This window comes from Cupressus sempervirens, chromosome 7 (genome assembly GCF_028749045.1).
Source record: "Cupressus sempervirens isolate cs-2001-9-10 chromosome 7, ASM2874904v1, whole genome shotgun sequence".
Lineage (NCBI taxonomy): Eukaryota > Viridiplantae > Streptophyta > Pinopsida > Cupressales > Cupressaceae > Cupressus > Cupressus sempervirens.
This window is the reverse complement of record NC_143124.1, coordinates 629,971,620-629,983,721: the sequence shown is the minus strand read 5'-3', so window position 1 is coordinate 629,983,721 and position 12,102 is coordinate 629,971,620. Positions and strand designations below refer to the sequence as shown.

The following is a 12,102-nucleotide window of genomic DNA, read 5'->3' as shown; positions in this document are numbered from 1 at the left end:
TATAGTGGTGGCAACGAAGTGCCTCACAAAACGGGCAGAGGTGAAGGCACTCCTTGACAATACAACATTGAGTATGGCTAGATTTCTCTATGAGCAGATAGTAAAGGGGTTTGGTATATTGCTACATATAACAAGTGACAGAGGAGTGCACTTTGTAAATCAAATAATCACGATTATGACAAGTGAGTTCAAAAAAATTCATTCCTTCTCCAATCCTTATTAGCCTAGGGTCAACGGTCAAGCGGAGGTTACAAACAAGGTATTGGTGACCATTCTATACAAGACATGTGGAGTTTAACAAGGTTTGGTATATTGCTACATATAACAAGTGACAGAGGAGTGCACTTTGTAAATCAAACAATCACGACTATGACAAGTGAGTTCAAAAAATTTCATTCCTTCTCCAGTCCTTATTACCCTAGGGCCAATGGTCAAGCAGAGGCTACAAACAAGGTATTGGTGACCATTCTATACAAGACATGTGGAGTTGAAAAATAAGATTGGGAGGAGCGGCTTCCAGCAGTCCTATGGGCATATTGGACTATGTACAAGGCCACCACTAGACAACCCCCTTTTCATCTAATGTATGGACAAGAGGCCGTAATGCCAGTTGGATATACAGTGCCAAGTTTGAGATTGAAAATTTAACACAGGATAGGGGATATGGAGAGCTTAATAGAAAGACTCAACTCCTTACTAAAGTTACACAAGAGAAGGATGATAGCTCAATGGGCTATGGAAGTTGCATAACAGAGGCGGAAGTTTTGGCATAATAAACATTTGAAGATGATGAAGTTCCAGCCAAGGTACCTAGTACTTAAATACAATGGCAAGAATGATATAAAACCCGGCAAGTTCAAAGTACAATGGTTGAGACCATACAAAATAATGGAAGCAGGGGAAAACGGTGCAATAAAGTTGTCAACTTTAGATAATAATCCTTTAAAAGACTTAGTCAATGGATCTAAATTAAAATCTTATAAAAAAAGGAAGAAGTCTTTTTCTATTTATTACATAGACATAAAAGACGATAGCCACCAGGAGGAAATAAAAGAAGAAATTATAGAAAAAACAAAATATGGGAGAAAAAAGAAAAGACTAAAGGAAAAAAATCAAAAAACAAACTTAACAATGCCTGTTGGCACTCATTTTTCAAGCAAAATGAATAAGTTTTTTCTAATAATGTTAGGTTTTTCCTTTTATGAGAATAGTTACTCTTGGTGTTTGTGTGCAGGAAGACTGAACCTGATAGATGGATTCACCAAAGTTGTCAAAAGGGTTGGCAGAATGATTTGACTAATAACTTTGGCAATAAGCAATCCACATGTTAAATGTTACTACAAGAAAACAGAGCAATCAGGCTAGCCCACGCCGATCTAAACAGGCCAGTTCAGCAAACAACAATATCGAGATAAATCTCCCTGATAAGGCAGAACAATAGAAACAATGGGTATCGGCATAAGTCCTACCAATGCCCGATATATTTCGGGATAACTTACAGTGATGTATCCGAGTAACGCAATAGCATCGGAGTAGTAATATTTTATTATAGCGATACCTGACAAGTCTATCAAGTAAATTTTTGCTGATGACATGGGGAGTGCATTTGTTATCGGCAGAAATCCTAGAGATAAAGCCATCGGTGATCGGAATAAGGAGTGGTAAGTTATACAGATACTTGATCATATATCGGTATACACTTCGCTGATGGAAGTTTCAGAATAGCATATGGTATCGCATTAAGGCATAATGGGTTGTACCGATTGCCAATGGATCAATCAGAATGATTTACACCGATCATCACCAGAACACATAATATCGGTAAGAGGTATTTTTTATTATACCGATACCTGATAAGGGTATCGGGATAGCATACATAAGGGTATCGGGATAACATACAGAGGAAAAGAAAATCACAATTGCATTGGAATCAGTTATGCCAATAATTGTATAACATAACGGATTGGCATGAATGCAGGAATGCTATGGCGATGTGACGTGCATGTCGGGATTTTTTACACCGATCATTGGAACAACATATATCGATGGCACCAAAGTGCGAAATTAATCTCGGAGTGATGTACAATGAAGAAGTGACCTGTTGTCAGGAATTTTAAATCCCAATGCCACTCAAAATTAATACACACCTTGTGCAAGATAAAAGCAGTCCAGGTAGGAATGACATTTTTATTACTAGCAAATTTATCTAGCATTGGAGTTCTGCATGCAAAGAATTTGCAGAAAGATTTCAGAAGATGGAGCCATCTGCATCCTCCAGTAAAAGGAAATCCAATAAAGATACAGAAGCAGAAGACAGATGATAATCCTCCTCCTAGAAAGTTAAATCAAGACTTGCAAATACAGCTGAAACTATTGAGGAAGGTTTTGGCCTTAATCTAGGATGCATGAAAAGGCTTTCATTTACAGAGTTCAAGAGTACTACACTGCTGACACGACATATAATGGGTGGAAGTTGGCCATTCATAGAAGGGAAGAAGGGCCTCTGACTGAAGAGCATGGACCCCCATTTAGCGTTGAGTTGTTCAGATCCTATTTGGAGATGACATACATGTACTGTGGCCAAGTTGGAGGCATGGAGGTCCCTGAGTTAATGAATGAAGGTCCTATGGTATTGGCTGCAGATGTGCAAATGGCTGAGCCCAGGCCATATCATTATGCATCCTATGTGGCAGAGAACATTCATGAGACCTTCAATAACATTAAAGAGAGTGAAGTACCAGTATTCAAACATTACTCACTGCTGATGCACATGTTACTGTTCTATGGACAGAGAAGGAGCATTTAGCCACAGCAATTGAAATTAAATTTGCAGAACAGGGATGGACAGGATCAACCTGTATAGTTGTGGACATGCTTGTGGGATTCTAGGTATGCCTTTTCTGATTATGTGAAGTTTAAAAAACTCATTGTTTTGCCATTGTACTCATTTTTTGGTTATTCAGTGCATTTGTCAATTTCTGAGGATGTTAAGAGATTTTTGAGGCTTAAGGAGTTAGGTCTAAAAGAAGTTGTGAACCATAACTGGGGAGACTGGTATGTTTATAGTGAATTTACATGTTTTAGAGTTTATTGATTTGAAGAAGCACCATATGGATTGCCAAAATCTGTGCCTCATAGGATTGCATATTTAAAATTCTTAGGCAAATGAGCGTTTCACATGAAAAGCATTTTGGAGGTGCATCAAAGAAACAAACTTTTCTACCAGGGACATTAACCTTTGGAGATTTCACTATTGTTTCTTCCTAAGCCTATGAAATAATTGACAGAAAGCTAAAAGAACAGTACCACATGGAACATCATACCACCAGAGTGAATTATGATCCTGAAGGGTATATTCATACTAGCAGGAAAATGCAAACATCGGGGGAATTGGATAAGAAAAGACAAGAATTGATGCAGTTAATTGAGGATGGACATGATTCAGGGAAGAAATTGCTGATGATGCTATTTCCAGACATTATATAACTGGGCAGAGAGATGAGCCTGATAAGAATGAAAAGATCATTGTAAAATTGGGTATTCATGAGGATCCTAGATTAGAGAAGTTTGATAGTATGTTAGAGTCAAGAAACAAGGAGTTCAAGCTGGACATACGGGGAGTAAATGATATTTTCTTAGGATAAAGATTTGTGGAGGAGGAATAGACCATGTTATTATGAGGTTTGCACCCGCCGCATAAAACGCCTGAGATTATTGATGTTGAAAAGGCCTTTGAACACATGATGAGATTAAAGGTTGGTGAAACCAATCCTATCGCCACAGCAAGGATAGGGGTTGATGTATCAAAATTAAATGAAGGTCAGATTATCAGACTGGTCAAATAGAGTGATCAATACAGGGTCATGTATGAAGAATGCTTCACAGGAATTGAACAGCCCGTTCCAGTTCTACCTGCACCAGATGAGAGCCAAAAATGGAAAAAGAAGTCTGCCAAGTTGCAGAAAGAAAATAAGACAATGATGAAACAGTCACAGGTAGTAAGGGCAGGTACAACATGTTTTCTGTTGTCTAACAGATTTGAAAACCTCAGGAAGCACCTGCATGTATTGTGGGAATCCTACACAAAGAATTCTGATAATTTGTTGTCCCATGAACATCTTAAGAGGAGGTTGGAAATGAAGCTTGATGATGTCATGAGAGACAATACAGGTCAGGATGAGCTAGGGAAATTATTGGCTGATCATGCGGAGTTTGAAAAGGAGTTGTCTGATGATTTTGAGTATTTTAGAGAGCCTATCAAACAAGGCATCCCGCCCCTGAGGAGTAAAGATGGAAAAATTTATGACAGACATGTTTTGATTGCAAGTTGCCAACAGTTACTGGAGGATGCTCTTACTGCTGCCCGGGACAATGGCCTTGAACTGAAGAGAACAATTGAGCATTTGGAGTGGTTTGTGGAGATGGAGCATTCGGTCAGGAACATGATCACCGATGCAGACACCTATGTTTCCAAAGACTATCTCAAACACATTACCGCATGCAGCAACACATACTTTAATCATTTCCTATGTTTTAGTTTTATTATGTTATGAAGGGTTGCATCTCTTCGTTGAGAACTGATTTCTCTCTTATAAATAGAGAGACTTAGGAAATAGAAGTTACAGTTACTTTCTTTATCAAAAAAATACATTCAACATAATTGGTTTTTGGAACGCAATTTATTGAATGCTACATCTGCAAAGATATCTGATTTTTGATCTGGGTGAATATTAAGACTATAGCTGCCATACATTGATATAATCTATTTCTTCATCTTTTAGCTCAAGTTCTCTGTGATAAAACTTTCTTTAAAGTTTTCTTCAATATGTACATCTAACGAGATTATGCTTTAATGGTTGATTTTCAGTCGGACAAATCAAATTGAAACATTGGTTTTCAAGTTTCACTTTGTTTTAACTTTGTTTTATTGGTCCCTCAAGAAGAGCTAAAGTCAATAAACTAATTGAAAGTCTGAAATCAAATAAGTATAATTCATTTTGAAACTGTTGAAGTGATTTGTTTAATATTTAATTATTGAGCAGTCCCTGGGGTTATTCATCCGAATCAAGGGTGAAGAGATATCAATTTGGAGATATAAGGCACTGGCCTTATTTTCATTTAGAGAAGTTTCTATCAGGCATTTTCAATAACTTACCTATGTAAATCAAGCATTGTAGCACATTAATCACTATCAGTTTTCAAACACTTTATTTCAAGAACAACTATCTGTTATCAAAAGCCTTCAACCAAGATTAGGGTTGAGGTATAGTTTCACCCGCCTAGGTCCTGCAGAGCCTAAAGTGCAAAGGAATTCGATCTCTTAAGATCATTCCTGTCAGTTGGCCAAATTGAATTGGAATATCCTAGCCTTGAATTGGAATATCCCAGCATTGAGTTGGAATTTCCAAAAAAGAGCAGAGCCTGCCTTCTTTCTGAAGAATCAGCTATTCTCCAATATTATGGATGAGCATACATCCTTACAAGACCATCTTCTGAAGATTAAGGACATCAAGGATCAGCTTGAGGCCATTGGCCGTAAAATGGAGGAAGAGGACATGGTGGTCATTACTCTGAAAAGCATACCACTGACCTATGAGCACTTTATTGAGACGCTCAACATTACTACAACTGATGTTTGACCTGAAGTAATTGGCTCTAATACCATATTACAAAGTAATTGGTTAATATTTGATTGATATTAACAAAGACCGAGAGGTCAATATATACAAAAGACTGAACAATGATTCCTTAGGAAACAATCGTAAAGAATAGAAGCATTCTATTCTAGAAACATGAAACTAAATATTAGAAAAATTCTAATATTTACAGGAGATTACAATAGATAACCATTAGATACTAAACAGAGATAATAGAAACTATCTATTATCGTAATAAAGGTTTCCATGGAGCCTTTTTCAACAAAACCATTTTACACATATCGTACTATGGTTGCAATCTAGGTGATCACACCTCTCTCAGACATTTTTACAAACCGTTCGCATGCATTGTGCATGCTTCCACATTCTGCATATATATCTACCAGGGCAATTGCAACTATAACATGTTGACAAGTTGTAAAGCCAAACGCTCATTTTTCAATTGTCCTCTGATGTCAAGCATACTGTGTCCTACAGCTCCCATTTGAGGCTTGAAAATTTATACACAGGCTAGGAATACACTGGAAAAGGTTGTGGAGTATGGTTGTGCATTTCGTAAAACATTGCCAGCGCCTTTTCACCAACCCCACTTTGTGCATTTCTTGCAATCATACCATTACAAGAGACAACATCTCTCTAAGGGTATTGTCAAACAGCTCATGCACATTTTGTATGCGTTACATAACTACCAGGGCACTTACGGTCTACAGACACAACATCTGACAAAAACCTGTTTCCATACTTTGATGGATGTCCATATCATGTATCATACCTTGTATTTTAGCACAGGCTGGGATTACACTAGTAAAGGTAAACTGATCAGTTTGTTGCTGGGCTTGGCATCCCTATGTCTCTGCAATCTAAACATTTTCACTCAGTCTCAAACAATGACAAGTTGGTCATATTGGTTTTCCATGCTTTCTACTTTTAATTTCACAGTTTTTAGGTTCCAAGTTTGGCTTCCACGTTGTCCTTGGAATTTGTTGAAATTGCAATTACAGAAAGTTCTTGCAAAATTGGATTCCCTATTCTTATCATGTTTTCAGGAACTCAAAATGCCTATTGACAGAAAGTGGGGACTGATTTGTAAAATTATTTTGATGCAAAAACACAGTAAATAGTCATTCTGAGGGAGAAATCATACATAATCATAAATAGTCAGTGGGATTGAGAAGATACTGTGAGTTTCCTTCCAGAGAATGAAAATACATGTAACAATCTGGAGCAGAGACCAGTAAAAGTCTTAGCTAAATCAATGACTCAGGGAGCTTAAACCCTTTACACTAAGACAATGGGTAACTCAGAGTCACGCAGTGTCAATAAATGAGTGGACAATATAATACACAGTGCAAAGAATAGACACAGGGAAGCGACAAAGGACATTTTAAAACATCCAACAGTGCAAAATGTTTCAATGGTCGTCCATTCATTTTAGCAAGTTTGGACCATTGATGTGAAATCTTAGGTCCTCCATTTCAAGTAGAGAACGCCTGTTGTGTAAAAATGGTAACTGGTGTGAGAATCACTCCAACCAACTAGGGATCATCTTTCAGATCCAAAACCAACAACCGAAAGAGGGTTTTCATCCTCAATTGATCCTGGAAGAACTCGCAAGTTCAATCCTGTAGCATCCTGTTATATGTACTCTTCTACATAATCAAAATGAGCGCCCCAGGACCAAAAACACTTCGAAAAGCATCACGGCAAACCATATCACCATCTCAGCTGAACAACAACTGAGGCCAAGAAAAAATTGAAACTAAGCTCTCCAAGAACATTGAAGTCCCCTAACCACTACCAATTAGCCTACACGAACTCAAGAAATACACTAACAATCACACAAGCTAACTAGGCCTGAGAGGGTGCATAACACTATCAAATGGCCACTCTTGCAGTTTTAGTGACTTGCCTTATGTATTAAGTAAAAGTGGCTACTTTAGCACCTAGGGTTGTAAGCTTTCTGTGTCTATTTAAAACCATTACTGAAGATTTACTACATTTTCAAATAATAAAATTTGTCGCTGTTGTTTTTGGAAAGATTTGGTATTACTAAATTGAGTGTGAGTTCAAATCAAATTGAATAATAAGATTCATCAGCTATTGTGGATGATTTTGTTAATTGTCACATTTTTTAAGGGTTTTTAATTCATTGTTGCTTATTAAGTTGAGGATTATGTATGTTACAATAAGTCTGATTTTGTTGTAAGATCCTGTCAACTGTTTCAAGTGGGGGAAATCAATTAGATTTCACATAATATTTCTATTAGGGGTAGTACAGTGCCATACAAAACCTTAATGCAAAATTTACAAAACAATTTTTTCTAAAGCTTTATTTTCATCTGGTCAAATATTGTACAAATCATATATTCTTAAGGGTAAACATAAGAAGAGGGGATAAACCTAAATTGACTAGCCCCCAAACCAAATAAATCAAAAACAAATTACAAGTACAAGTAGCCTTGTCATAATGAATTGCTCAATGAAGAATATAATTGATGCAACTCAAGGCAGGAGATTGTGAGAAAAGACAACCACCGTCTCTCAAAGAGATGCCTCTGCAAATTTGGCTTGGTTATTTGCAAGGGATGTAATTGGTTGGCGTTACCAAACCCTTTGACACTCTTCTGCCAACAAACAAATTTGGGTTTCTATTCACTGCTCCGTCAAAACTTAGCTTTATGGCACCGTGCAGTGGTTTTTTTCCCTATTAAACTTGATCTTTTTCCTCTTAAACCTATAAGTGAGGAGCTTAAATGCATTTCATTATATATGTAATTGGATGCTTTCATGGTAAATAGATGCTGAGGCAGAAATCGTAGCTCACATTTTCCCTGCAGTAGATCTTCGTTTAAATGCTTTTGGTTTCAATCAGAAAACTTAGTTTGCCAAAAAACTTCAAAATTGTATACAAGGCTCTCTGTTATAAAGCCTACATTTGTTTTGGACATTTAATCTGTTCATTGATTTGCAGTTTAAATTTGTTTGATAGGTGAATCCTCTATGTGTGAGCTGAAAATCCTCACATACAATTACAGCGTTTTGAAAACAAAAACAAATTTGGCATGCAAGCCTTGGCTTGTTTCCTTTTATTTATTCTCTTAAGGTGTCGAAGCATAATAATGAAATTATGGAAAAACAAAAATGTGGAACCTAAAGAGTTTAGAGGGAATCCTATTCTTTATGATACATGCTTTTGATGAACATTATTTAAATCTAAATTTTGTTTAAGATGATCTTTAAATAAATTTTGTATTGACTAACTTAGATCTTACGATCGAACAGATTCAGTAAAGAGGGTTCATTCTCTCTTTCCCAAGCAAAAACAAGTTTACTGTAATGGAGATCCTCCGAAAAATCAGTTAACTTACGTAAGAGGATCCGAAAGAATGCTCCGCAGTGAGGTCTCTGGTGATTCTGTGCTGGGAACCGTGCTTTTTTTCTCAGCGAAAGAACCTCCCTCGTCCACTCCTGCATCCTTCTGAGCAAGTGGCGCAGGGGACTGCAACAACTGAGTATAATAGTTGTCTGCACCCTGAACGGATCCAACAGGCAGGGCTCCTTCATTATGATGCACGGATGGAACTCTTGGTTGGTGATGTTCATGTAAAGAAGATGCCGTGTTGGAAGCAGTGCTGTTATTACTATCTCTGGACTCTTTAACCAACCCATCCCTATAAAATGTCCCCCCATTCTGTGCTGCCGATGGGCCCTCCAGCATAGCGGGGGGCGAACCCTGGAAGGAATGAAACGTAGGGGACAAAAACATACCTAGAGACGTATGTTGCTGGTTTGACATACCACCTTTCTGGATACTTGCTTCGCTTTTCTGGAAACCCCCTTCTAGTCCCCCCTGTATATTACTGCCATTAGCATTATTGCTGTTACTATTAGTATTAGCATTAGCATTCTCGCTAGACACCATGCCATCAACCTCTCCATCAATCTCAGCTTCAGCATCCTCATCATCATCGTCGTCATCATCTTCTTCTTCAGAGGGAGAACCTGCGCTTCCCTCGCCCCCCATGACGGCAACCCTCTCGTTCCAATCCTGCTGGTTCGCAGTTCTGCTATTCCGGCCAACCATGCCCCTCATCTGCAAACCACCACTGTTCATGTTCGCGTTCATGTTCATATTCACTGCTCCGCCCCGCCGAGAATCCGAGTCCAGGTCATCAGGATTGTAAATGTTGCCCCTGAAATCTCTCTGCTGGGGAAGAAACCGCCCCCCAGCTTCCACAAAACCTCCGACTCCCATTGGCCTAGGATTTTTCCGAGAAGAATCTGATTCCCCCCGCCTATGGTTTACAGCAGAGGGCGGACACCTGTACTGCAAATGCTCGGCCTGGTATACTCGCTGCGAATTCAAAGTGTTGTCCATTCTCTGAGACGATACAAGATTCACCTCCTCCGAACCCATTCTACCGTTTCCCTAGGGTTTCTCCCTAGTCTCTTTAACATCTCACTTTTCTCAACATGGCAATTTACCAGCTTCAGAAACCAGTTCAGGGATGGAGGTGAAGAAATGAAGTATCATGCAAGAGAATTATGTAGAATTTCAGTACAAGGAAAGAAAAAACTACAACCAAAGCAAAAGAGAATGAGAACCAGTGGCGGGTTTCAACCGGGGTTATGATTAATAAACAGTGGAAAATTCTTATTCTTTGAACAAAATATATATTTTTTCCCCTGCTTTCTAAATCTGCAGAATATATGTTTGAGGATCTCTTTCTTTACATAGTACTTTTTGTTGTTTTCAAATTTGGGGAAGAAGCCAAATTCTTGTCCGAATTTCATGTATCTGTAAATGAGGAATGAGGAAGGCATCCATTTTTTTTCCGATCGCACGCCCACTCTCTCGTACGATTGAACACCGTAAAATCAAATCTTGTTGCCCGTGGAGAATGCAGTAGACCACTATTTGTTTCTATTGTTGCCTTTATAGTATTATTCTTATTATTGTTATCATTTTATATTAATTATAATTTGGAAAAGCTTGAAATTTTAGCAAGATAAATTTGGCATGTGTTTTGTAATCAATTAATGTAATATTAAATCTGTTATACTTTGTAATTTAATAAATTTGGTATAATTATTGTGAATTGTAGCATTAAATCTTTATATTTTGTAATTATAAAATAAAATAAAATAAAAATATTTGTGAAATATTTACATTAGAATCTAAATATTTATATCTGATCATTTGATGAGAATTTAGAATCAGGGTGAAGTTTGTAATCATTGAAAAATGGTCATCTAGACTATAAGCCCATTTTTTAGCATTTTACTTAATTTATTCGTTGCTTATCTTTGATCAAATCTCAAAAAACTATGCATCTGATTATAACTTATCATTTGACCACTTTATTCTAAGTTTCTATTTAATTAAAAGAACTTGCTCCCTTATAATTAAATAAAGTCTCCAAAATTCTCTTATCCAAAATGTGCACACATGAAGCATTTTTATTATTTTAAAAATAAAAGAAAAAAGAAAGATTTTTTTGTCTCACATGAGGTGCATGCTTTCCAAGGTGGGCAAAATCTTCATTCTCCTCCACACATCTCTCACATTTTTTAACTCCATCATTGATCTCGATTGGGTGAGATGTTTGTGCACATGGATCACTCAAGATGCGTCCTCCACCTGTAATTAGGCCTCTTTTTATTTCTAATCTCAACTATCCATTTTTCTTTAAAAATGAGTGCTCTCTCCCCATTCTATAATCAAGGCCTTTATGCTAATGTTATGTTGCAAGTTTTTTTGGTGATTTTAGAGTACTTGGACCACTTATTTGGTATTCATCTTTCATCTTCATTCTCTTGCTTGCATTGTAGCTTCATGGCATACTAGCTTAGATTTCCTTTATGTTTATAGCTTAGATTACATAGATTAACTAGGAAGCTTTGTAATACTTGCATTCTTGTTAGCGTAGCTTGCATTTGCATTCTTCATTTAGCTTTCATCTTGCATTGCATTTGCATTATGATTCTTGGATGCTATCACTCTTGTTCTCATCTTTGAATCTCTCATTTTATGGTGCACCTTGCAAGGTTTGCATGGCTAGGTTCATTTGAGACCCACTACACTACTATTTTGCAACTTTGCACATCATAGATAAAGAGCTATAAGTCACCTCTTGAGTCTCTCTTTCCATGCGATTCTTTGGGAATAAGGGTTTATATAAATGTTATACATTTTTTGGCGACTGCAGTGGAGCTGGACAGCCTTGTCTAGCTCTTTATTTTGCATTTTTGTCACTTTTTTAACTTGTTGTTTTGGGTTTTTAAAATTTTTACAGACAAAAATATCGTGCAATACTTTCTACTAGAGTCAATACAATACATTGTCAATTTTATAATCATACTAGTTTGGGTATTTTGTCACACTTTTGTTTTGCAAATTATCGCACTGTTTGATACCAAGTATCGTACCGAGAAGAACTATCGC

The 12,102-nt window shown here is 37.2% G+C and overlaps 1 protein-coding gene across 2 annotated transcripts in view; it reads right to left on the bottom strand.

Annotated features, from left to right (window-relative positions):
- The window catches only part of LOC149548281 (uncharacterized), a 154,196-nt gene extending 143,631 nt beyond the window's left edge, over positions 1-10,565 (bottom strand). For both annotated transcript variants that reach the window (XM_089792335.1, XM_089792336.1), the window contains exon 1: positions 9,026-10,565. In XM_089792335.1, the coding sequence (XP_089648461.1) occupies positions 9,026-10,074 (1,049 nt within the window). In that variant the 5' untranslated portion in view covers positions 10,075-10,565. The remainder of the gene's footprint in view (positions 1-9,025) is intronic.
- Positions 10,566-12,102: the final 1,537 nt, after the last annotated feature.